The sequence below is a fragment of the Phascolarctos cinereus genome, unplaced genomic scaffold, assembly GCF_003287225.1.
Source record: "Phascolarctos cinereus isolate Bilbo 61053 unplaced genomic scaffold, phaCin_HiC Scaffold_5;HRSCAF=322, whole genome shotgun sequence".
Lineage (NCBI taxonomy): Eukaryota > Metazoa > Chordata > Mammalia > Diprotodontia > Phascolarctidae > Phascolarctos > Phascolarctos cinereus.
Window position 1 is genome coordinate 375,663,875 of NW_027555958.1, and position 25,809 is coordinate 375,689,683.

The 25,809-nt window shown below is 43.6% G+C and overlaps 1 protein-coding gene across 2 annotated transcripts in view; it reads left to right on the forward strand.

The window, feature by feature from the left end:
* The first annotated feature begins 3,033 nt into the window (after positions 1-3,033).
* Positions 3,034-25,809, forward strand: part of EIF2D (eukaryotic translation initiation factor 2D) — a 39,920-nt gene continuing 17,144 nt past the window's right edge. Inside the window, exons 1-15 of one of the 2 annotated variants that reach the window (XM_021002940.2) lie at positions 3,037-3,338; positions 5,499-5,689; positions 8,360-8,443; positions 10,107-10,197; positions 11,962-12,069; positions 14,607-14,857; positions 15,342-15,459; positions 16,565-16,610; positions 17,083-17,186; positions 17,300-17,449; positions 17,820-17,909; positions 18,737-18,832; positions 21,783-21,903; positions 23,769-23,943; positions 24,481-24,675. In XM_021002940.2, coding sequence (XP_020858599.1) covers positions 3,283-3,338; positions 5,499-5,689; positions 8,360-8,443; positions 10,107-10,197; positions 11,962-12,069; positions 14,607-14,857; positions 15,342-15,459; positions 16,565-16,610; positions 17,083-17,186; positions 17,300-17,449; positions 17,820-17,909; positions 18,737-18,832; positions 21,783-21,903; positions 23,769-23,943; positions 24,481-24,551 — 1,752 coding nt within the window. In that variant the 5' untranslated portion in view covers positions 3,037-3,282 and the 3' untranslated portion in view covers positions 24,552-24,675. Of the gene's footprint in view, positions 3,339-5,498; positions 5,690-8,359; positions 8,444-10,106; positions 10,198-11,961; positions 12,070-14,606; positions 14,858-15,341; positions 15,460-16,564; positions 16,611-17,082; positions 17,187-17,299; positions 17,450-17,819; positions 17,910-18,736; positions 18,833-21,782; positions 21,904-23,768; positions 23,944-24,480; positions 24,676-25,809 lie in introns of those variants that run through there. The other variant, XM_021002941.2, reaches the window with a different exon arrangement.

The following is a 25,809-nucleotide window of genomic DNA, read 5'->3' on the forward strand; positions in this document are numbered from 1 at the left end:
CAGTCTAATTGGGAGAGACAACATACAAATAACCACACACAAACAAGCTATATACAGGATAAACAGAAAATAATCAGCAGAAAAAAGGCACTAGGACAGGGGCAGGGAACCTGTGGCCTTGAGGTCACACGTGGCCCTCTAGGTGTTCAAGTTCAGCTCTTTGACTGAATCCAAACCTCACCAAATCCCCTTAATAAAAGAGTTTGTTCTGTAAAACTTAGACTCAGTCAAAAGGCTGCACCCAAGGACCTCAAAGGCCACATGTGGCCTCCAGGCTGCAGGTTGCCCACCGCTACACTAGGATTAAGAGGGCTCAGGAAAGGATTCCTGCAAAAGGTGGGATTTTAGCTCAGACTGGAAGGAAACTGGAAATTTAAAGGGAAACAAAGAGGGAGTTTCAGCTAGTTGTCAATGAACGAAGAACTGTGAATGAATGAATGAAACCAGCTGTCACTACATTATTGTGTAGTTGGGAGGGTTAAGAGGTAAGAAGTTTGGAGAGGTGGGGGTGCGGTAAGTTATGAGGAGCTGTGAAGGGCATAAGTTCTTCCTCTGGCCAAGGCATGTTGGGGAAGAGAAGAGACTGAGAGAGAAGAAACAAAGGCTGAGGCTAAGTAATTTTCTTCAAGTAATTTCTTCTCAGAGGCTTTAACCCAAACTGCTTCCTTCTGGGTCACCACTTGCTTGGATCTCAATCCCAATTAGCTTCCCAGTTTTATCCCAGCCCCACAGGGTGTTTCTAAGTCCTTCAAACAATCTGAACAGTTTTCCTATCCCACTTAGGAAGGCATCCAAGCCTTGTTCACACTGAGTCTATGAATCCATTATGAGTTCTCCCCTAATAAATGCATCAGAGCTAAGTGGGGTGGGGTAACTTTGATGCCCATTCTTCCCACCCTCACCCCCACCAAGCTGAAGTGTTTGTAATTAATCCTTGAGGCAATAAAGACCCATTGTGGGGGCAGCATAGAACAGGGTGAACAATGCCAGATTTGGAGTCAGGTAGCTGGGTTTGAATTCTGGCTTTTTTATTTGCTGCACAAGTGACCATGGACAAATCTGAACTCTTTGAGTGCCAGTTTCTTTATATGTAAAAATATGGAGGATGGACTAGATCAGATATTCATAGACTTAGAGTGGGAAGAGACCTTAGAGGCCACCCTCATTTTACAGACAAGGAACTGAGACTTGGAGATCTGAAGTGACTTCTCTAGAGTCACACAACAGTTGAGTTTTTTTTGTTTTGTTTTATTTTGACAACAATTGTTTTTGAGGCAGGATTTGAAACCAACTCTTCCTTGCTCCAGCTCTAGCCCTGTATCTATAATGCCATGCCTTTTTGGCTATAGTTTCCAAGATCTTGGATTTAGAGTTGGGTCTTTAACAGTCATCAAGTCCAATTCCTTTATTTTAACGGTGAGGAAACTAAGGTCCAGTGAAGTTTTTTTTTTTTTTTTTGGCTAGGCAGTGGGGTTAAGGGACTTGCCCAGGGTCACACAGCTAGTAAGTGTTATGTGTCTGAGGCCAAATTTGAACTCAGGTCCTCCTGAATCCAGGGCTGGTGCTCTATCCATTTCGCCACCTAGATGCCCCTTCCAGTGAAGTTAAATGAGTTGTCTAGTAGGGTTACACATGTGTGACTCTTCATAACTCCGTTTGGTATTTTCTTGGCGAAGACACTGGAGTGATTTTGCCATTTCCTTCTCCAGCTCCTTTGACAGATGAGGAAACTAAGGCAAAGAGGGTAAAGTGACTTGCCAAGGGTCACACAGCTAGGAAGTACACGAGGTCACATTTGAACTCAGGTCTTCTTGGCTGCAGGCCCAACAGTCTATCCATAGCTTTCCACCTCTAGCTGCCTCTAATGGTAGAAGACTCAGCATTCTAACTCAGGACTTCTGACTTTAAATCTAGTCCTCTTTTCACCCTACCATGATGCTCTTCAGGTTTACATAAATGTGAGTTATTATCCTCATTTTGTAGTTGAGGAAGCTGAGGTTCTGATATGTAAAGTGACTCATTCACGGTCCCATAGTTAGTATGTACTGGAACCCAGAATATTCTAACTCTAAGACCAGTACTCTTTCCATTCTTCCGTGGCTCCCAGGCAGCAATAAATAACAAAAGATCAAAGGATTATGGATCTAGAGCTGGGAGGGACTTCAGAGACCCTCCAATCCAACTCCCTTATTTTAGAGCATAAGTTATATGGAAACCGCAACTAACCAGAGGCCAAATAATTAGAACCTTCAATCAAATCCCTCCTCCATAATCCACTTTTAGAGAAAAAAGGGCTTTTGAAAGAACATCAGGGATTCATTCAGTGAAACCACTTTGGGAGTTTGCCTTAGAGACAGTTCAATTCCACTAATACGCTTGCACATTACCCACATCTTCATTTCTATTCAATAAGGAATAGTATTCAGAATATTGACTTATGGGATACCAAAAGATCTCAAGATGCCTTCTGAATCATCAAAGAAGTGTCGGTAAAGTTCAGCACAAGCCAGTTACAAGGCAAGGAGGTGATATGGAACCACCTGAGTCTATTAAGTAGGGTGGGAGGGGGAAGACCCGCTAGCAGGTTTTTGCAGTGTCCAGGTGGGAGGTGATGAGGACCTGCACCAGAGGGGTGGCAGTGTCAGAGCAGAGAAGGAGGTGTATTCGGGGGATGCTACAAAGGTGAAACGCACAGACCTCGGCAACATCTTGGATAAGGGTGGGTGAGAGATAGCAAGGAATCCAGGATGACTCCTAGGCTCTGAGCCTGAGAAGATGGTTAAAAGAGAGACAGACAGACAGAAAGACAGAGAGAGACAGAGAGAGCACATAGAGAGAGAGAGAAGAGAGAAAGTCAGACGACAGAGAGAGACAGAGAGAAAAGAAGGCTGGCGGATTAGTTTCGGAGAGCAGACACAGGAAATGGTCTGCAGCCGCACGGGGCGCGCGAAGAAGCAGAGAGCGCGTGGTCCCTAGGGGGCGGAGCCTGTAACCGGAAGGGGCGGGGCCCTCCTTTAGACGCCGCTCTTGCTTCCCGCCTGTGTATCATCGCCGGGGGCGGGAGAGGGACGAGCCTCTGTTTCTGGCCGGGCCTTTTTAGGAGCAGGACCGACATGGCAGCCCCCAGGGCCACGGGCCGGGAGCCGAGATGGTCGTCGCCCTGATGGGGTGCCTTCCTTAGCAGGCGCGCCGGGGCAGCTCCCAGCCCAGCCCAGGCCGAGCCTCCGCCCCCTGCTTGCTTTCCCCGGCGGCGGCGGCGGCGGTAGCGGCGTGTACGCCGTCATGTTCTCTAAGGCCTTTCGGGTTAAGTCCAACACGGCAGTCAAGGGGTCGGACAGGTGAGGGTCCGGGGCGGGGGGGGGAAGGGAGTGCCGCCCAAGGAGGGCCCTCGGACCCGGGAGAGGCTCGGGGGATCTCGAGGGCCCTCGGGCCCGGGGGCCGCTGGGGGATCTTGGGGGCCTTGGACCCAAGAAGGGCTCGGTGCACTTGGGCGATGGTGAGCACCGGAGGGGCTTGCTGGCCCGGACCCGGGGAGGCTTGGGCAGCCTGAGGGGGCTCGTACTTTTGGCCCCCAGGACTCCTTTCTAGCCACTGGGCTTTCTGGACCTCTCCCAGCCCGGCAGGGTATGGGAGGGCCGGGGAGGGGGGTTGGGCTGTAGAGAAAACTTTGCTGGGAGGACCTGCCCCACCCGAAGATGCACGTGTTTAGTAGTATTTCGGAGGTTCTGGTGGAAGGCAGGCAGTCCCTGGGGTTGCAGAGCCGTCACATTCCCGGAGAGCGGGGAGGGACCAGGCCAATTACTTCATTTTACAGGGGAAGTAGATGAGTTTGTCCAGAGATAGCTAGCAAACCTGGAACTTGAATATCTCCCAAGAGGCATTCACAGATGCCTCTGCATTCATGAACGCACTCTGAGGAGGCATGTATGATTCCCTGAAGATGAGCATCCCACAGAAGGGGGTAATGGAAAGGTGCATGGAGGCTATGAGCAGGTTGCAGGATGTAACCAAGGAGAAACTGAAGTAAAAACAGGAGTTAGAGAACGTTATCAGGGACCTTTAGGGCCGAGAATAAGGGTGGGTTATATGGAAAGTTAAGGAATGGCAGGTGGCCAGCCAGAGGGCTCTGATACGTGGCACACTATTGGTTGGGCACCTTGTGATGCCCAGAGAAGAGAGGCAACTAATTGGATCTGAGGGTTCAGCAAGAGTGAGAAGATAACACTGAGGTTTCCAACTTGAGTTACTGGAAGTTTGGTAAAGTTCCTAACAGAAATAAGGAAGTTAGGAAGGGGGTAAGCTGCCTTTGGAGTCAAGAGAGGGGGTAGATTAAGTGGAGAATGAGATTCTTATGGGGTTAAGTAGTGGCAAAAGCTATAATAAGGACCTGTGACTGCCAAAGCAGTATTATGAAGGATCACTTTGGGATCAGTGCTATTTTGTCCTCTGCTCTACCATAGATATGCTGGTGGCCTGACTCATTTTTCATGGCAAATATAGAAGAGAAACAGGTACATAGGGGAAGTGTCCTGGGCTAAGGAGTCTTTTCATTTCAATTTAGAAAAACAAGTGGCACAGTCGATAGAGTGCTAGAACTGGAGTCAGGAAGACCAGAGTTCAAATTCAGTCTCAGACACTCACTAACTGTGTGAACCTGGACAAGCCATTTAACCTGTCTGCCTTAGTTTCCTATTCTGTAAAATGGGGATAATATTGGCACCTACCTCCCAGAGTAGTGAGGACAAAATATTTGCAAAGTCCTTTGTAAATATTTAAGCATTATATAAATGCTAGCTATTATCAGCTGTCTTTTTTTTTCTTTTGGGCTAGGCAGTGGGGTTAAGTGACTTGCCCAGGGTCACACAGCTAAGTAAGTGTTATGTGTCTGAGGGTGGATTTGAACTCAGGTCCTCCTGAATCCAAGGTTGGTACTCTATCCTCTGTGCCACCTAGCTGCCCCATCATCTGTGTTTGATGTATACCTGGTGACTTTTTATAACTCACTAGGCCCATTTTCTGTACCATAAATAAGAGCATGAGTCCTTCCAGCCCATTTCTCTTCACCAGGAAACTGCATGGGGACAGGTTAAGGATAGTAGAAAGAGCAAGGAATCTGGCATAGGAAACCAAGTGTTTTTTACTGAGATAGTGTGGTGAATGGAATTAAATTTGTACCAAGAGCCTGGAGACCTGGGTTCAAGTTCTTATATGACCATTTGCTGGTCATATGACCTGAGACAAATGAATTTATCCCTCTGACTCTCAGTTCCTTGTCTGTAAAATGAAAGTGATAATACCTACCATTTCTCTTCCCTCCCTCCCAGAGTTGTTGTGAGGAAAGCACTTGGTAGGCCTTCAAATGCTACTACAGAAGCAATATTTCCTTGAGATTTCATTTCCTGTCTTTTGAAGCATGTGTCATTTCCCCCAGCCCACTTTGTCAGAGGGAGGCTACTCTGCATTCACCCCTTTAATGATGCTGGGTGTGCTTTTTGTAGGAGGAAGCTTCGGGCTGATGTGGCAGTTGCTTTCCCTGCCTTTGGGCCAGAGCAGCTGTCGGAACTAGTGCCTGGGAAGGACGAGCTCAACATTGTGAAGCTGTACGCTCACAAAGGAGATGCCGTCGCTGTGTATGTGAGTGGTGGAAACCCTGTTCTGTTTGAGCTGAAAGGAACTCTGTATCCCACAGGTATGTGATTGGAGTGACACTTAGTTCTCTTTCCCATTTCTCTCTCCCTCTGCTTCCCTCTCCATTGTGCTTCTCCCAAAACTAAATGAACAATTGAAAAAAAAAATAGCCAGTTGCCCATCTTTAGTCTTTTCCATACTTCTGTTTTCCTTATACTAGAATGAGAATCCTCATGACTAAGAGGACATGGGAAACAGGGAAGAAGAGAGGGGGAATTAGTGTGAAGGGAGATAGAAGGAAATGGATTGAAAGGAAAGTTCTGAAGTGAAGGAGAAAAAGTTATTAATAGGATTACCAGGCAAAAAGCAGGGATCCTGAGAATGGTAGGATTTCATGAAGTATCCCATATAATATTCCTTTAAAGGGGGAGGGGAGAAATCTATCCTTAGCTATTTTTCTTTCAGTTAACATTCATTAGGTGCCAACTGTATGCAAGGCACTGTGCTGGGGATAGAAAAACAAAACCATAACAGTTCCAGCCCTCAAGGAGCTTACATTCTATTGGGGGAGGGAGGAGATGCATTTACATAAATAAGTAAATATGAAATACTTTGAGGAGGGAGAGGGTGCTAACAACTGTGGGCATCAGAAGAGTTTCCAGACTTGGTGGAGTCTTGAAGGAAGATAACAGTTCTGAAAGACTGATATCAGGAGGCTGTATTTTACAGGCATAGGGACTTTTATGAATGAAAAGAAGTGAGAAATGGAATGTCAAGTTTTGGAAATAGCTGATAATCCAGTTTGACTGGAATATGGAGTGAATGGAAGGGAGAAATATGAAATAAGACTAGGAAGGTAGTTTGGAGCGTGATATAGGAAGCCTCAAGTGTCAGGCTGAGAGCAGTGGGAGGTTTTAGATGATGTGATCAGACATGTGCCTTAGGAAGGTTGATTTAGCAGCTGTGTGGAGAATTGATTGAACAGAAGAAATGGCAGTAGGGCAGCCAAGTAGGAAGCTATTGCAGTATCCCAGGTTAGAGCTGATGAGAACCTGAACTAGGGTGGAGGTGTTTGGGAATTGAGAAAGGAACAGGTATGTGAAAGGTGTTGTGAAGGTGGAATCAATGACACTTGGCAGCTAACTTGGTATGTGGACTAAGGAATAGGATGATCCCAATGTTATCTGGGCAACTGGGAGGTTGGTGGTTCCTATAATGGTGTAGATAATGAGTTCTCTTTCGGACACAATGGATGATAATGGGACATCCAGGAGGAGACATCTAGCAAACTGTCACAAATATAGCCTTGTAGTTCAGGAGACATTGGAAATAGATATATGGCCTCCCCTTCCTCAGAGATTGGAGTGAAAGAGGAAGATGGGTGAAATTGTAGGTTATGGAGGTGTGAATTAGGGGATCTGAGGGAGTTCAGAACAGATTTTTTCAGAAAGTAGGAAGCAAAGAGCTAAGAGCTCATTTGCTAAGGGTGGGTTTGGAAGTGCCATATTGGAGTGGGGCCAGGAGAGAGTTCCAGGTTTGGAACAGGGGAAAGAAGCAATCAAAGGAGAACATAAAGTTTACCTTGAGGGCCTGGTTGAAATTAAATACTTTGAATTTGTAGTGAATCCAGTTGGCACAGTTGCATGACCTCCATTATTGTTTAGCATCCTGGCATGATGTACAGAAATATCATGAGAAAAAGATTCAAAAGGGTTGAGCCTAATTAAAATACCCACCTGGGTCCCAGAAAAGGGGAAATCCAATTAACCATTGATAATAGATACAGAGATTAAGGGAAGCAGCCCGTTGAGGACATGTAAAGGACATTTGTGACAGATGGGGTGGCGCCTGCCCCTTAACTATGCACCTCACAGCTGGATGCTGAGCCAGGGCCTTCCCTTTATTCTAGTGCTGTAGTTTGCTGGCTCTCTTAGAAGCTGGACTGACTGGGTAAGTCTAATGTGCAGGGAGGGTTTTTGCCTGTCTTTGCAATCCCAGCCCTTAGCCTAGTGTCTGGCTCCTAGTGAGTGCTTTGTAGCTGCTCCTCGACTAAGAATCCCAGGTGGCCTCCAGGCCCACTTCTGTACGTGGAAGTATAACACATAGTCCTGGCCTTCAAAGGAGCCTGTCTGATAGGCATATGGGGCACACACTGTGGAAAAAATTAACATTACAAGACAGAACAATCAGTGCCCAATAAAACAGTATAGATAATAAGAGTTATGGAGCAATGTGATGTATTGGAAACAGCCTTGCACCGAGAGTCAAAAGTCTTGGGTTCTAGTCCTGTCTCTGCTACTTACTAGCTAAGTGACCCTGGGCAAGTCCGTTAACCTTTCTGTGCCTCAGTTTTTTCATTTGCAGAATGTTTGCCATGTTTATTTGATATAGTTCTTATGAGGATAATGAGTGGTATTTGTTTTTGTTTTTGCTTTTTGGTGAGGCAGTCGGGGTTAAGTGACTTGCCCAGGGTCACACAGTTAGTGTCAAGTGTCTGTATGAGGCCAGATTTTGAACTCAGGTCCTCCTGACTTCAAGCTCAGAACTCTATCCATTGCACCACCTAGCTGCACCTCTCCCCTCTTTTTTTTGCTTTTAAAGAAATCTGTAACTGACTGTAATAAATTAATTATAATTACCACTGCATTTGGACCAGCCAATAAGTGTTTTGAAAACTGTAAAATTCCACAAAAATGTAAGATTTCATTACTGTGGGCCTCTTTTTGGACAGTGTACACCTTATGGTCTTACCCTAATCTTCTGCCGGTCTTCACAACATGGCCTCCTGTGCTGGAGAAGCTGGTTGGGGGAGCAGGTAAGGAAGTGTCGGTCTGTTCACTTGGGCTGTTTTTAAGATTCCACTAAGGAAGGGGTAAGAGGTGTAAGATAAGTGCATCAGGAGTCTAGATTTGTTTATGAGGCTCATTGAAAAGAATCCACAAATATGTATCTGGAGCCTATGTAGCATACAGACCATAGTGTAGTGATAAAGCCCATCTGGTCCCATTGCTTTGCCTCTCTGCCTAACCTCATTTCCTGTTATTGCAGTGATACATCTAACAACTTGTGTCCTCAAGGAGAGAGGTCTAATGCTGTTCTTAATTTTTTTTTCAGTTTTTAACGGCATTGTTACTCTTGGTAATTCAAACCAGGCATAAATCTTGCCAAAGTAATAACATTAAATTGGTAATTTTCCTTCTGTATGTAGCTTTTAGTCACACTTCATGTCAGAGTTTGGGATCCCTAGCTGGCCTGCTTTTAATGTGGGGGACTCGAGTAGTTCCTCCATGAAGTCTCTTTTCCTTAGTTTCAGTATCCCCAGGTTCATGCTTCCCTTTTGGAATGGGGGTCAAGATATCCTTAGGTACATCCCTCCCTCCCTCCTTCCTCTTAAAGAAAAATATCCATATAAACTTATCCTCCCAGAGCTGTCTGGCAGGAGCTGGAGAGCCTCTGTATTCCATCATCTAGGTAATCAGGAGCACCCCCTACTAATTCATTTCTATCCAACATGCTTTTTTTTTTAAGCATCTACTATAGTTGAGTGTTAAGATTACAAATGAGTTCCTGTCCCCTAGGACTGTGATTTGCACCATTCTTTTCTTGGTTAAGTGAATGGCAGAATGGGAATTTTGGTTCTGTTCTTTTTGTGCATAGTCTCTGGAATTGTTCTCGATCTGAAAACAAATTTTGAAAAATTCTTTGTTTGTTTTGGGTATTCTTCAGACCAGAGCAGTAAGTGTGAATTACAAGGAATCCACAGTTAATGAGGTAATGGGACATGCTCCTAATCAAAACTAGCATTTCCTAGTCAAGCACCTTAATTTAAATCTCGGAATCTCCCTAGCTGATAGAGGGGTCAGAGGAGTCCAGGGAATTAGTAAGGATTAGAGAAAGGGGTATATAGATATGTGATTGCGTTTTAGTGAAGAAGTGTCTTGGTGTTTCTTGGGGTGAAAAAACAACATCCAATCCTGAAGGTTAGAATAGGGGCTTTCGTTTGAATGGAAAGAGTATATATATATAGCCTTTCCCTTCAGGTTTTGGTCAGAGCATACAGAAGACATTATTAGGGTTGACATTAAGAGTTAGGTGGTAATTCCAGTTTATCTTTCTAGATCCCCCGAAAAGCAATAGAGCAAAGGATGATGACTTCAGAGGGGAGTTGTCTTGGTATTCTGGTATTGGACAGAGGTCATTCCTGGGGTCATTGGGTTTAGTCTCCTACCTGTGTATGGGACTATACCCAAACCATGTGAAGTAAATAAAATGGTGGTTACCATGTTTTTATTTTTTAATGCTCAAGCATTCCTTCGGTAGTTTATTCCAGAAGCTTTTGAGCTAACTGAAATAAATAACCTTGGAGGTTACTTATTTGCAGCTCTAAAATTCTGTAATTTACTGATGTGACAAAGCAGGAAGTTAGCCAAGTGAAATGCTTTGAGTAGAAATGTTTTTTTTCTGTTTTGTTGTTACAGATTTGATGCTGCCTGGCCTCATGGTGCCACCTGGTGGCCTGCCTCAGGTACAGCAGGGTGACCTTTGTGCCGTCACCTTGGTCGGCAGCAGGTACTGTACCAGCCAGTTTCATCTTTTGGGGAGCGATAAGGAAAGAGAAGAAGGGTGAACCAGAGAAAAGACAACTTTATGAGGGGGGAGGGAAGGAGATAAAAACTTGTGAGGCAAATAGGGGCAGAAATGAGAAGACAGACAGTTTAGTAGTTTGATTGGGTCCTCCCTAGTTAGGGAGAGCTGGTCACTTAAGTGACTGTAGTATGGGGTTCCATATGTCTCAGCTGGTATATCTCTATTGAGAGAGAGAGAGAGAGAGAAAGCAAGTAAGAGAGTATGTGCATATTGTGGGACAAGGGGAAAAAGAAGAAAGGAAGAGTTTAAGAAAGAATTTAATTTCATTTCTTTGGTGGTTCTCCCCCTGACCTGCTCACACTGGAGCCTCCTAGAATCAAGTACTGTACTTGAAGCAGCTTTGGAAATATTTACTTGTCTGCTTGTGAATAGAAAAGGATGGTTGTTTCATTCATTTTTTTCCCTGTATCACAGTCAAGGTGGAGAATGGCTGGGAAATGAGGGTGATGCGGTTAATTTGGGCCTTTAGAAAATTTGTTAATAAAATGACATCATATTAAGTTTTAACTCAGTTTTGTTCTGAACCTAATGGCAATCACTCTTTTTAGAACTTAAGCAGCTGGATGTTTTGATCTGGATTTTGTACATAATAGAAACTGATTCATAGAATGGTTGGCGCCATTAAGTCTTGTTGAAACTTTTTCAGAGTTCAAGTACTGGAAGCTTTCTTTGGCTTTAAATTTTATTCACAGGACTTATATAGCCCCTCCATTCCTTTCTTCTCTCTTCTCACTTGTCCACCTCCCCTCCCTGCCTACTCAGCCAGTGGCCATACACATGGTCACTGTCATCTTCTCTTAATTATTTGTGCCAGTGGAAGAAAGCAGTGAAAATAGGGAAGGAAACCATAATGATCCAACAGGGTAGATCAAATGTTTTTATATTTGAATTTTGCAAGGTGTGGTTGAATATACATGCTTATATCTAATAGTCTAAGAATTTACAACCTGTCACAATAGCTAAGCTACCCTATAAAAACCCAATTTAGAAGAAACTGAAACAATAGAGCTTTTCCATTTAGCTCTTGCTTGATAGATATTTTCTTCCTGCTTCCTACTTTCTCTTTAGAGATGGGTAGTATCATCTTTGAGACTAGTTCAGATTATTGGTGTAAAGTTTTCATGATTTTCTAACTCATTCTTTCCTTGCAAGTGGGAAAGGTAATTAAAAACATTTTTTTTTTGTTTCAAAGGGTGCCACCAGTATTCTTGTTTTTTAGTCCTTGGTGTGTAAAATGATGATGATGAGGAGGATAAAATAGCTAACATTTATGTAGTGCTTACTGTATGCCAGGCACCGTGGTAATTGACTTACGAATATTATTATCTCATTTGATCTTCACAACGACCTGGGGAGGTAGTTGCTATTATTATCCCCACTTTATAATTGAGGAAACTGAGGCAAACAGGTTAAATAGTCACAGAGCTACTAAGTATATGGAGTCAGATTAAGAGTAAACTTAGATAATGATATCTACGTAGATGTCATTTAATCATAGAGGGTGAAATACTGATTGGAAATAGAAGTTCTTATGAATAAACCACCTGAAGGTAAATGAAAATTGACTACATTTAGTTACCATGATGAGTGGGGATGTGCTTCTTTTGCCATGTAGGAGTGACTCAATGTTATCTGCCCTTGAAAGCTTCTACCTCCTCCTGATTGTGTTTCATCTTCTTTCCTTAGGGCTCCTGTTGCAATTGGAGTGGCCACCATGTCTACAGCTGAGATGCTGGCCTCTGGACTGAAGGGGAGAGGTTTTACGGTGCTCCATACCTACCTTGACCATTTGTGGTGGGTATATTGTCTCTTCAGTTCCTTACTGAAGTGGGGTGGAGTAGAGAAAGCTCAGCACTGAGGATCCAGCTGTGTGAGCTGTGATCTTGTCTTTAACACTGACTTCTCTGAGCCTCAATATTGTCATCTGTAAAAACAATGGAGATGGGCCAGTGTAATCCTTGAGTCCCCCTTCACCTAGAGAATTGTTTCTGTCTCTTCCCATGTCATGAAGCTGGTGTGAGACTTTTGAAAGAGAGAGCTATGCTTATTTGTAAAAAGGCATTGCTGAAACTGAAGGTGGCATAGTAGTTATAAGGCTTAGCACAGAACCTGGAGAAAAGCTGTTTCCTGGTGATAGAAGAGTGTCGAGGAGTTCAGAATTGTTTCCAGATAGACTGCCATCTGTCACTTTCATGATAACCAGCTATATTTTGACATTCCTCAGTTTCATCATTTTGATTCACTTCTTCTTACTTTTTTTCTCAGAAGTTCATGGGTTTTTGCTAATTGTGAAGGAAATAACAATGTTTCCTGGCTGTATTTTTCTCAAATAGAAAAGCAACTAATGTGTTGGCCTATTATATCTTTATCCTAGTGAGAGCTGTCTGGGAGTGGAATGGGGGACCTCTTTAAGTGGTGGGCTCCCCTCCCAGGAAGCCTTCACGTGGCAGCTGGATGAATAGTTGTCAGGGATGTTCTTGTTCAAGTGGAGGTTAGGTTAGGTGACCTCCAGGGTCTCTTTTAGCACGAAGATTCCATAATTCACAGTGCATTTTCTTGTTTTTATATTTAAATTTTTTTTTCTATTGATGCCTTTTGTTTTTTCATCCTAGTCATTTCCAGATCTATCCATTGTTTTTACCCTACCGCCATTGGAATTGGGCCCTACCTTGTTACAGAGAAAAACAGTTAAGCAAAAGCAATCAATTCAGTGACCAAACCTGACCGTGTATGTGACATTCTGCTCCCGTTGTCCCACACCTTACAGTGCCTTAGGTTGGCATTCCGAGTCCACTGATTGGAAAGCTAATCGCAGATATTAATTAGGATCACTCTTTGACTGGTCAGTGTGATCTGTAGCAGCCGCAGTGTACTCTCAGAATAGATACTCTTTTAGATCATTCACCACCAAGGGTTCTCTCGATCTGTTTGCAGCGGTTTGGTGGTGGTGGCTGCCATGGTGAGCATGCCCCAGCACACCTTTCATGGACTCCCTGGCTGGGGCTCCCATGGCCACCTGGTCTGCTTGGCTTTGGCTCTGTGGCCTTGTGTACAGCCGTGGGAGTTAGCATATTCCTTTTTCACCCTTTGACACCTTGGAATTGTTTGTGGACGTTTCAGTCTGTTCTCATCTGCCTTTCCAAGTCTGTGCTGTGAAAATGTGGTCGGTTTTTCCTGGCCATTTTAAGTAGACTGCAGTCAGACCTGCTTCGAGTTCTCCCAATGACCTGAGATTAGCTTTCTTCTCCAGCTTTTGATAGCCAGTGTTTCATGGCTCACACACAAACCTTCAGGCTTGCCATGGCATATGATCACAGTTATTTCTGAAAACATACAAAATAACCTCAACATTTGCCCAAATGGTAAAAGGAAAATTCCTTAGCAAAAAAAGTCCCGTTTTTTTCCTTTTTAGTCATCTGTGTCCTCAAAGTGCTCTGGAACCTTGAGGGGATAAGCTTACATTGAGGGTTTGGTCATAAATCCTGTTATTACGTAGAGAATCCCAAAGTGTTAACAGTTCCTTAGAGACCACTTCATTCAGTTCCCTTATTTCACAGAGGAGAAAACTGAGGCTCAGAAATGTGAGTGACCTGGCCAAAGCTAGAGCGTGGCAGATGTGGGACCAATCCTGTGGCTCCTTCCCTCCTAGTTCATGCTTCTTGGTCCACATTGGGCAATTTGGAAGAGAATATAGTTCATGGGTGTGGAACATTGCATATGGTGTCAGATTTTCTCTGTGTGTTGATCTGTTTTCCTGAACTATTTTTTCTTCCTCTTTTCTTTAAAAAAAACAAAAAAAATATTTGTTACAAGTGATGACTATTTGAAGTTGGGGGAAGGCAAAGGGGGGAGGTACAGGGAAAATCTAGGCAATGTGAAAACAAAAAAAAAATCAACACTTTTTTTAAGGCATGGATACTTTAAAGAATGGATACTGGTACTGCAAATCAGCTTAATCTTATTTGGTATATTAAGATATATCTTCAACATTATTTTTTGAGTTTTTATTTCTACTATAAATTTTGGTTTTTCTTCGCTTTGGGTTTAACCATTTTCATCCACGAGAAGGCTGTGTACATTATTATCATCCATTGGGGTTAGGGACAAGGCAAGAGTTATTCTTTCCTCATTTTAGAGAAGACAGATTTAAGGTGTAGAAGTTTTGTAGCTAAGAGTTAGAGTTGGGATGAAAATCTAGACCCTCAGCTTTCCATCTACTTTGCCCCTTCAGCTTCAGTCCCTCTTAGCTTCTGGCATTCCCTGAATTGCCTTCCAGGTCTCTAGTCAGTACTGCAGCTCTGCTCTGAATTTCTCACATGGCCTTTTTCCAGGCAATTTGGGGACAAATCATCTCCACCCACCATTCCCCTATTGGACCAGGATCCTCCAGAATGTAGGGGGAACGCTAAAGAGGAGGGGCCAGTACAGGTAGATTCTGTTCTTCAGGGAGACATGGACCGTCTCACCCTGCAAGGAGACGAGGAGAGCAGTGTGGCTCACAAGACACACCCTTCAGAAGCCACCGAGGAGTTGAGGGAAGCGGGAATGGACCAGGAGCCAGCTGATAGCAAGACTTTTCAAGGTACTGCCCTAGCAGAAGTGAGTTTGGGCTTTCCTCCTTTCCATTTCTGTGACTGCTCTTCTCTGTTCTCCTTTTTTGTACAGAATAACCCCTAGGTATAAGGAGAGGAAATACCTTGTTTTGAGGTGGGAATGGGCTCACAGTCTCCATAGTTCTGACTCTTCTCTGTTCTGGATACTTTTTCAGCTTCAGCCATCTTTTCCTGGCCCCTTGCCCACCCATTTAGGTCACTGGAGGCCAAAGTTGGAATATTGTTGTCCTCAGAGTTTGGAGAGATTATACAGCTTAGGTTCATCATTATATCTTTTCTTTCATTCAGTTTTCCCTGTCAGAAGGAATCACTTCCCAGGGAGCTGTGGCCATTTCAGTGCCGGGAAATGGATTCCTTTCAGAGGCCTTTGGGGGAACTTTTTGTCCAGCCCCTGGCTTCCTCTTGTAGACTACTCAGTGACAAACAGCATATGCTTTTGTCTTTTTCTCCCAGAGCAAATGGATGAGCTGCTGCTGAGATGTTTCTTCCATGCCCTGAAGTGCCGGGTCACAAAGGCTGACCTCCCTTTACTCACCAGCACTTTCCTGGGTAGCCACATGTTTTCCTGCTGGTATGGAGAGGACCAGATTGGGGTGGAAGACCCATGGGTTGGACTGTCACCGTTGCTTATCTGGCATCTCTGTCCTCTGATTGGAGGAAGAGGGTGGGGGAATGTTGGAAAAAGGTGCAGAGTGGGGTTGGCACATTCACCCAGACAGTTAATTGGATTCCAAGTCCTAAAAAGTTACCTTTCCCGGTCAGAGCAGATGATGAAATTATCAGAAAATTAAGCTGAAATTTTCCCTGGGTAATTTCATAGGTGAATACTGAGGATCCCACACTTACTGAAACTACCCCTGCCTTCAGGTGGTTAATATTTCCCCACATTGACAGAGGAGAAAATCCTGTGCAGGAAATCCCTTCTCAACTAGACTGTAAGCATTTGAGGGAAGAGTTGTATTATTTTTTAATCTACTATGAGGCCTTGTACATATAATGAGATATATATGAGATATATGTACATATAATGTACATATAAACTTAATATGTTTGTTGAATTGAAATGGCAGAATCATTAACTGTTTCTAAAGGAGCCAATTTTCAAAGGCTTTTTCTTCCACCTTCATAGCTAAAAGCGATGCCCTCCAGGTAGCCAGGTAGTCAAATAAGGGCCCCATGTCTGTAAAGCTGCAGTGAGGAACTGAACCTGGGAGACCTTAAAAAAAAATCAAACATCTAATTTGACTTTGAGGCCAGACCCCTCTTCTGAGTCTCACCTCGTTTTTAATAATTTTTTTGTGTGATTCTGCTTTTGTCACTTGTAGGTCTCCTCAGGGCCTCCTATCTAAGTGCCAGGGCTTGGGGTATATGTTGAAGACTCAGTGACTTGGGTCAGAATTCTGCTGTATTGGGGGTGGCTATTGAGAAGTGTCCATTTTTTGTCTAGTAGCAAGTCACAGCAAAAGCCTAGGTAACAAGGGCCCCAGGACTGGGAGGCGTTGAGAGCATCCTCAGGTCCTCTTTGAAACAATTTCACTTTGTCTCCTTTCCCACCTTTCCTAAGAATGGGTTGGAGAACAGGGAAGAAAAGTCCCTACACCCAGCATCGTTACTCCGTGCTCAAGCCTCCATCACTATTGCTTTCCCTTCTTAACATGCATTTCTGCTGTCTCTAGCCCTGAAGGACAACAGTTGGACATAAAGAAGTCAAGCTACAAAAAGGCAAGTGAGGCTCTTGTCCTGACTCTTGGTGGGAGGAGGACAGACAGAATTAGTGGAACTGATTGCTGGGGAACCAGTGTTCTTGTGGCCCAAGCAGCCCAGGACAGCTCTGGAAGCTCTTTGTCTCAGGCATGAGGAAATAGTACCTTTCTGGGCCTGGCCCGGAGGGGTGGATGCCTGTCTCACTTTGCATTTTGGTCCCTGTATATCTCATGTGGGTTCTGTAAGGCTCAACTGGTACAGTCTTCTTCCCATGTCATACTGGTCACTACTACATATACTCCAGTACAGGGTAGGAGCCTCTCAGTTCCCAATTTTAAAAGGGTAGGGACTATGTCTTAAACATCTTGGTTCCCCCCACAGCTTAGTACAATGTTTTACATATATAGTAAGTCCTCAAGAGTTGCTTGTTGAATGAATGAAGTTCTTGGGTTTGCCCCATGGCCCTGGCCACTGACCTTCTCTCCTTCAGCTCTCCAAGTTTCTGCATCACATGATGAAGGAGCAGATTGTGCAGGTGAAGGAATTGAGCAAAGGTGTGGAGAGCATTGTGGCTGTGGACTGGAAACACCCCAGGTGAGAGCTGAAGGCCCTTTGGTCCCAGGGAGCTCTGGGTCTGCCTGGGATGGGGATGTCTAGACACCGGTGTGGAATGCTTTTTCTCATCTCTTCCTTGTTATGGGTTTCAGCATTACATCTTTTGTTGTGCCTGAGCCCTCCCCAACTGCCCAGAGTGTCCAAGAGGATACCAAGGAAAAGCCTTATCACCCACCGGAGATCGAATCCCTTTACTGTATCCCAGCCAACATGATTTCTCTCTTCCAGGTGTCTGGCCACAAGTGAGTCATATAGAGCATCTGCTAACCAGCTCTGTCTGTTTGATGCCCCCTCTTGTCTAGTCTGATCCACATTGCCTCTCAGCTCGTCTTGTCTCTCTGTTGTGGTTAGCACATCCATCCCTTCCCTTGGCTTTCTGTTGCCCAAGTCTAGCTCTAAGCTTCCTTCCACCAGCAAGTTCCTCTGGGTCTAATGGAAATAGGGAGAATGTTCAACCCATAGTCGATTATCATATTCCCTTTCCACCTCATCAGGAAGGAAATAGAGCAGGAAAGAAGGGGAGAGAACCCTATCAGAAAGAAGTCATTGGCTTGTTTTATGTGGCTCTTATCACAGTTGAGTCTATTTCCTTGTACCCCTTTTTTCTCCCAGGAAGGGGAGTACCCTTTCAGGCAGTGAAGTCCGTGCAATCATCATTGACTATGCAAAGAAAAACAACCTAGTTGATGCAGACAACAAAAAGTAAGTAAAAAAAGCACGTGGCGGTCTTTTGCACTAAAAACCAGGCTGCCTTGAGTTGCGCGCGTGCGTGTGTGTGTGTATGTACATGTGCATGCGCACGTTCATAGGTGAGTCAGAGAATGCTAAAATTGGAGATCTTTATAGATCTATCTTTGATTTTGTAGATGCACCACTAGGCCATATAAGAGTCAGTTAAAGGATGTAGACGTATTTAGCCTAGGTATTAGAAAATTCAGTGGGAACATGACAACTGTCCTCAAGTATTTGAAGGACTATTCTCTGGAAGTAGGATTAGACTTATCCTGTTTGGCCTCAGAGGGAAGGATTGAGTTTATGCAGGGAAGCAGATTTAGGTTTGGTATGAAGTTAAATTTCCCAACAATTAGAACTGTCCAAAAACAGAGTGGGCTGACTCAAGCAAGAGTAGTTAGGGAGAGGCGCACAACCACTTGTATGTCCACATGTGCTTCTGAGGTCTTTGCAAGTGAGCACATAGAAGTGACGTGGAGAGGTTTATCCCACCTGACTCCCTGGGGTGTTGTTGTTGGGAGAAAACGTAAGGCACTTTCTGAGTGTGAGCAACTGTCATTGTTCCCTGTCGTCACCCAGCTAGTTGGTGGCAGAGCCCAAATCTCCGAATTCTCAGTCCTGTGATCTTTCTACTTGAACATGATCTATGTCCAGAAACTCTGACACAATTACTTCCCTCTGTGTGGCATGTTACTAGATAAATGATCTTACTCTCAGACTATTGTGAAAGTTTTAGGAGGTGGCCCTTAGGACAAGAAAGCACAAGTCCTATTATCATTCGTTCTCCTTCCCTTTAGTCTTGTGAAGATGGATCCCATCTTGTGTGACTGCATCTTGGAAAAAGCTGAACAAAACACAATATCAAGGCTTCCATGGGATAAACTCATTGAAAGGTAATAGAGGTTCACAGAACCTCAACTATAAAGTGGGGGTGATAATGGCACCTACCTCACAGGGTGGATGTGAGGATCAAATGAGATAATATTTGTTTTTTAAAAAAGTGCTTAGCACACTGTCTACACATAGTAGGTGCCATATAAATGCTTATTCACTCCTTCTTTTATTAGCTTTCCTTAATTTTTCTCTGTGCCCTTTCTTTCTCTCCCTTGAATCACCTGATTGCATCACATTTTAATTTTTTTTGAAATTTTTTTTTCCAATTACATGTAAAAACAATTTATAACATTTTTTAAAAAATTTGAGTTCCAAATTCTCTCCCTCCTTTCCTCCCTCCCTCTCCAAACCCCCTTTCATAAGAGAGTAAGCAGTTTGATGCAGATTGTACATGTGCAGTCATGCCATACATATTTCCATATTAATCATATTATGGGGGAAAAAAAACACAGACCAAAAAAAAGAGCCAAGAAAAATGAAGTTTTTAAAAAGTATGCTTTGATTTGCATTCAGATTCCATCAGTTCTTTCTCTGGAAGTGGATAATATTTGTCATTATAAGTCCTTTGGGACCGTCTTAGATCACTGTATTGCTGAGAATAGCTAAGTCATTCACAGTTGATCATTGTACAGTTTTGTTGTGCTGTGTATACTGTTTTGCTGGTTCTGCTCACTTCACTTTGCATCAGTTCATAAGTCTTTCCAGGTTTTTCTGAAAGCATCCTGCTCATTATTTCTTATAGCACAATAGTATTCCATCCTAATCACATAGCACAATTTATTCAGCCATTCTCCAGTTGGTGGGCATTCTCTCAATTTCCAATTTTTTGCCACCACAAAAAGTGCTGCTATAAATTTCCTGTATGTAGAGACACGTTTCTGTACATAGAGGTCCTTTTCCTTTTTTTTTTTTTAATCTCTTTGGGATACAGAGCTAGTAGTGGTATTGCTGGGTCAAATGGTTTTATAGCCCTTGGGGTGTAATTTCAAGCTTCTCTCCAGAATGCTTGGATCAGTTCACAACTCCGCCAATAGTGTATTAATGTCCCAATTTTCCCACATCCCCTCCAGTGTTTATCATTTTCCTTTTCTGTCATATTAGCCAATCTGATAGGTATGGGGTGGTACCTCACAGTTGTTTTAATTTACATTTCTCTAATCAATAATGATTTAGAGCATTTTTTCATATGACTAGATAGTGTTGATTTCTTCATCCTCAAACTGCCTATTCATATCCTTTAGCCATTTATCAGTTGGGGAATGACCTGTACTCTTATAAATTTGATACAGTTCTCTATATATTTGAGAAATGAGACTTTTATCAGAGGAACTTGCCATAAGAATTTCATAAATACCCATTTTTTTCTGCTGAAGGATTATTTTGTTTTGCTGGGTTGTAATTCTGGCTCCTTTGCCCTCTGGAATATCATATTCCAAGCCTTTCAATTCTTTAATATAGAAGTTACTGAATCTCATGTTATCGTGACTGTGGCTTCATGATATTTGAATTGTTTATTTCTGGCTGCTTGCAGTATTTTCTCCTTGACCTGGTAGCTCTGGAATTTGGCTATAATATTTCTGGGAATTTTCATTTTGGGATCTGGTGATTGGTGGATTCTTTCTATTTCTATTTTACCCTCTGGCACTAGGATACCAGGGCTGTTTTCTTTGATAATTTCTTGAAATATGATATCTAGGCTCTTTTTTTGATCATGGCTTTCAGATAGTACAATAATTAATAAATTATCTTTCCTGGATCTATTTTCCAGGTTGGTGGTTTTTCCAATGAGGCATTTCACATTTTCTTCTATTTTTTCATTCTTTTAATTTTGTTTCATCGCTTCTTGATGACTTATGGAGTCATTAGCTTCCACTTGTCCACTTTCTGTTTTTTTGGGGGGAGGGAGGGGCTAGGCAGTGGGGTTAAGGGACTTGCCCAGGGTCACACAGCTAGTAAGTGTCAAGTGTCTGAGGGCAGATTTGAACTCAGGTCCTCCTGACTCCAGGGCCAGTGCTCTCTATCCACTGTGCCACCTAGCTGCCCCGCCAATTTTAATTTTTAAGGAATTATTTTCTTCAGTGAACTTTTGTGCCTTCTTTTCCATTTGGCCAATTCTGCTTTTAAGAAGTTCTCTTCAGTGGATTTTTATGCCTCTTTTACTATTTGGCCTGTTTGGTTTTTAAGGTGTCATTTTCTTCCGTATTTTTTTGTGCCTCCTTTACCAAGCTGTTGACTCATTTTTCATGATTTTCTCGTAGCACTCTCATTTCTTTTCTCAATTTTTCCTCTACCTCTCTGATTTGATTTTTTAAATCCTTTTTGAGCTCTTTCAGAAATTCTTTTTTGGGCCTGAAATCAATTCATATTTTTCTTTGAGACAAAATTTTCATGTAGCTGCTTTGACTTTGTCATCTTCTTTTGGGTTGGTGTCTTGATCTTCCCTGTTACCATAATAACTTTCTATGGTCAGGTTCTTTTTGTGTTGTTTGTTCATTTTTCAGAGCTTGTTGGGGGTTGGGGGTGTCTGTAAGCTTTCAGTTCTTCTAAATTGGTATGATCTAAGCAGTGTGGTCACCGCTCTTCTGCCCTGTCCTGGTCTGTGAGTGACTACAGGCAATCTTTCCCACCCTGGAACTGTGACCAGGGTCCCCACTCTTCTGCAGCAACACGTTCTAAGTATGCTAGTGCTCCTCCTTGCTCTGGGACTGTGACCCAGAATCAGGTATGAGCAATGTAACAGAGTTCTGTACCCAGTGCCAGCAAAAGGATACCTGTAATCTTCTTACAACCAGTTGCTACTCTCACTGTTGTAACAGAAAGAACTTTTCTGCTTCTCTCTCTGCCCAGTGGGAGCCTGCGCCCTGACACTGGAGGGGAGAGAATGCCTTGTGCCTTGTGGGGGGTGGGGTCCCTGGAGGACTCTGACCTTCATTGACCCCTCTATTTCAGGTGCCTGCAGAGATTGAAACCTGCCTATCAAGTGACCTTTTATGGCCAAGAGCCTACTGTGAAGAAAGGAAAAATCTGTCCAATTGACATTACCTTAGCACAGAGAGCATGCAATAAAAAGGTAAAAAACTCCATGGAGTCTCAGAGCCGGTGGGGACTTTAGGGTGGGTGGGGTCATTGTTGAATCAGGAAGAAGCTTTATTAATGATCTGGGAAGGCTGGGCATCCCGAATGTGTGAGAACACATGTGTCCACAAAGGCACACCTTTTTATTCCCTATTCCCCATTTGAATTTCCTTCCTATTTCCCCTTTGTTGGGTACTATAGAGGTCACAGCCTATCGGAAGTGTCTAATTTAACCACGTGAGTCTCCGCCTCAATTATCTCGATAATCTCCCAGTCCCCATAATTCCTCGACCTTGGCCCTTACTTGGGAACACCCCTTTTGATGTTAATCTATACCTAACCTCAGAACTGGTTTCTCACCGGTTAGTCTATTTACCACCAAAAGTGTTTTCTTATTCTAATATAAATCCCTTTGTACAACTTCCACCTAGCCCCACCTCGCCCACATTCCTGTCCACTATACTTTTGTGGAAATAAAAAAAAAACCCAACTATTTCTCACATTGCCTCCCAGTTTTAAACTGACTCCAACCTCTGATTGAGTGATATGCAGAAGCAACATCCATGTCTTCCACAGGGTGTCATATATTTCTACATTTACCTGAGCAGGAACCCTTTCTGTGATATTCCTAAGTCATCCAACTTTTGTGTGAATACCACCAGTGATGGGGAACTCACTACCTATCAAGGCTACCTATTCTCCCATTCAACTATTCTAATTGTTAGGGAATTTTTCCTTGTACCAATTCTAACTATGCCCCTTTACAACTTCAGTTCTAGGGCCAGGCAGAACAAATCTAGTCCCTATACCATATGACAGACCTTCAGGTGTTTGAAGATAGCAGCCCATCTTGTCCTATCTTAATCTTCTTTATGGAGGTTTTTTGGTAGAACATAGGCAAAAATCTTACTGAATTAGACAGTGTAGAGCATTTGGTGCCTGGGCCAGAGAAGAGAGGATTGATCCCGTTTTTGTAATCTGAGATTGGCTCTCTAGGTAGGGTCTAATCCTTAGGAAGGTTTTCCTTAAATAACTGAAATCTGCCTGTGTAACTTTAGAACAAGCCCAACATGCTTTCTTTCTCATGAACCAGTCACCAGAGTCATCAAGGTTGTTTCTGTTTCTCTCCTGGACTGGAAGCCCCCTGAGATCATTGCTTGCCATTTACATTTGTATAGTGGGTTAGGTGTTGTACCAGGAAACTGAGCACCTCCACGGTCCACAAGCTTATACTCTGCAAACAGATTGAGTACTTGGCTTGAAAAGTGAAATTCTGACAAACAGACCAACCAAAAACCCACTCCTGGGGCCCTGTTGGCAGATTATAAACTCCAGTTTGTGTTCTTTTCATCATCTCTGAGGCCCTGCTTAATTGATCTACCGGCCCCTTAGTAACCCCAAGGTTGTGGCTAAGCTACCTTACTTATTAGGACATGTATCTGTCTATCTCAAACATCTGTAACGATATCTCTCTTGAATGCAGAAATTCTTTAATATCTCTTCTCATTATGTATGAGGCATCCTGTTTTTGTAGCCATGGGGAATGTTATAGACTTTTAAAATATTTTTGCTCAACCCATTCTGATGAGGGGCACACCCTCATCTGTAAAAACAAAAGCAATTAAAATGTGTGTGTGTGTGTGTGTGTGTGTGTGCGCGCGGGCGCGCGCGCGCGCCCGCGCACATTGAAGATTGGGTGGCTTCTAGTCTGGGCTTTCTTGTTTTGGAGGCAGTTGTAAGGTAGATAAGTCCTCCTCCACTTTAGGGAGTCACTTAATTCAGAAGAGTGTGTGGGTGGGGGTGTGCATGTGGGTGTTCTGCTTTCCATTCTCGGCTAGTCCTGACTTTTTTTGTGGGCAGGTGACCTTGGTCCGGAACCTGGAGGTCTTTGGTCTTGACCCATATTCTGTGGCTGCCATCCTCCAGCAACGGGGCCAGGCCAGTGCCACCATCACCCCTGTCCCTGGGGCTAAGGATGCCATTCAGGTCCAAATCCAAGGGAATCAGATCAATCATCTCAGTCGGCTCCTGCTTGGTGAGCATCTTCCCCTTAGCTAAGCTTTGTCTAGGTCTTCTGAGAGTATGAGGCAGTGTTAGTCAGTCATCTAGGGCTAGGTACCTGTTTTGAGTAAACCCCAGTTCCAGGTGCTATGAGAGGGGAAAGTAAAAGATGGGTCCCTGGCCTCAGGGAGTTTACATTCTATTTGGAGAGGCTGAATTGACAGGAAAATGACTAAAGGAAGCTTAGAAAGTGTCATTCACCAGCACCATTTGTGTAGTAAAAACAGTCCTGAAGTGGAGCCGCTTCCCAGACAAAGTGAGGGTTAGCAGAGAAGAGAGCAATGCTAGCTGTTGATACCTGAATATGCAAAGACTGGAAAACAATGAATACCCTGAAGAGCTGGTTTGCTGCTGGCTTAGCTGAGGAGGAACCAGAGATGGGTCTGGGTGAGGAACTGCTGAGTGTTTAGATGCTGAGGGGTAGGGTGAGAGTGGGGGGACGAGATGATTGGCAGAGGGCCTTGGAGGCTGCTAGGCTGAGAAGTCTCTGTCTGCCTTTTTTGCATTGTAGAAGAATATAACATCCCTCGAAAATACATCCAAGGTTTGGAAAAGGCCCCCAAAGCTGGCAAGAAGAAGTAATGGCTCTAGTGTCAAATTACACATTTCTTGGAAATTGAAATCTCTGAACTGGTAATTTATGTGACTTTTCAACTTTTGAGAGGATGAAATGTAATTCTTTACCAAAATAAATTTTTATTCTCAAGCTCCTTATTCATATATATATATATATATATTTAAATCTTATTTTTAGCACTGTCTTTTATTTTTATATCACCCTCATTTCCAAATATATTGCTCCCCTCTCCTGTAACCAGTGATTAATACCATAGAGGGGATAAATACTGGACCTGTGATTTCACTGCAAAGGGAACTCTCCCAGGTAAGGAAACTTCCCTCAGTCCCATCTTCATAATCCTTCCAAAGAAAATAAACCAGTATCGATGAACGTGATTAACCAAGTGTATTTTAAATTTGCTGAAGAAAAGAGGCTGGAGTGGGGCAGCATTTGTCACCCTCCTGTTCCCTGTTGCTTCAGGGCCAGCTGCCTCTGCTCAAGCCTGGGAAGGATGAATCCCACCAGTCCACAGAACGTTTGACAGGCTGCCTATGTCCCTGTCCCTAATACTACCTAACTATTGTGGCTGCTGGCATTCTCCTGCAGGTGTTTAAAGAGTCTTCGATAGTGGGGACAGGACTCAGTTCTCTGCCTTCATAAGCACAGAAGAAAGACTTGCCCTCAGATTACAGCAGAAAGGATTTAGGGGGCACATAAAGACAGCATGAGCAAACTAACACTCACAGCAAAGAAGGGGCTCTGTCTGATGAGCGGCTTGTGGCCACAACTCTACATCTGCCCAGTCATTAACAGCGTTTGCTTGTGTGGATCTAATGATATACATCTTATGTCATTATCTCACATGACACCCAAGTGATATTATCCCCATTTTGCAGATGGGAAACTGAGACTCAGGTCAAGTGATTTGCCTACTGTCACAGTAGGGAATCAGAGGTGGGATTTGTACTTGGGCCTCTCCTGACTCTTAAAGTCTGCGCTTTCCACCTAACATCACCTCCAAAGTCTGCGCTTTCCACCTAACATCACCTCCCTGCCTCTGTCTCATTTAGTGACCCTCTAGAACAGGCCTTCACCACAAAGCGCCTGCGCTCAGAGAAAGGAAGGAGTGGGGGCTGGGCTAGACGATAATTTATAAGCTCCCCCAGGTTAAAGGCTTTAGACTCGAAAATGATCCGGGCATGGTACCTTGTGTAATCAACACCCACGAACAGGACGTAATGCATTCTAATGACTTCTGTCTTTACTACGAAATTTGTAAGA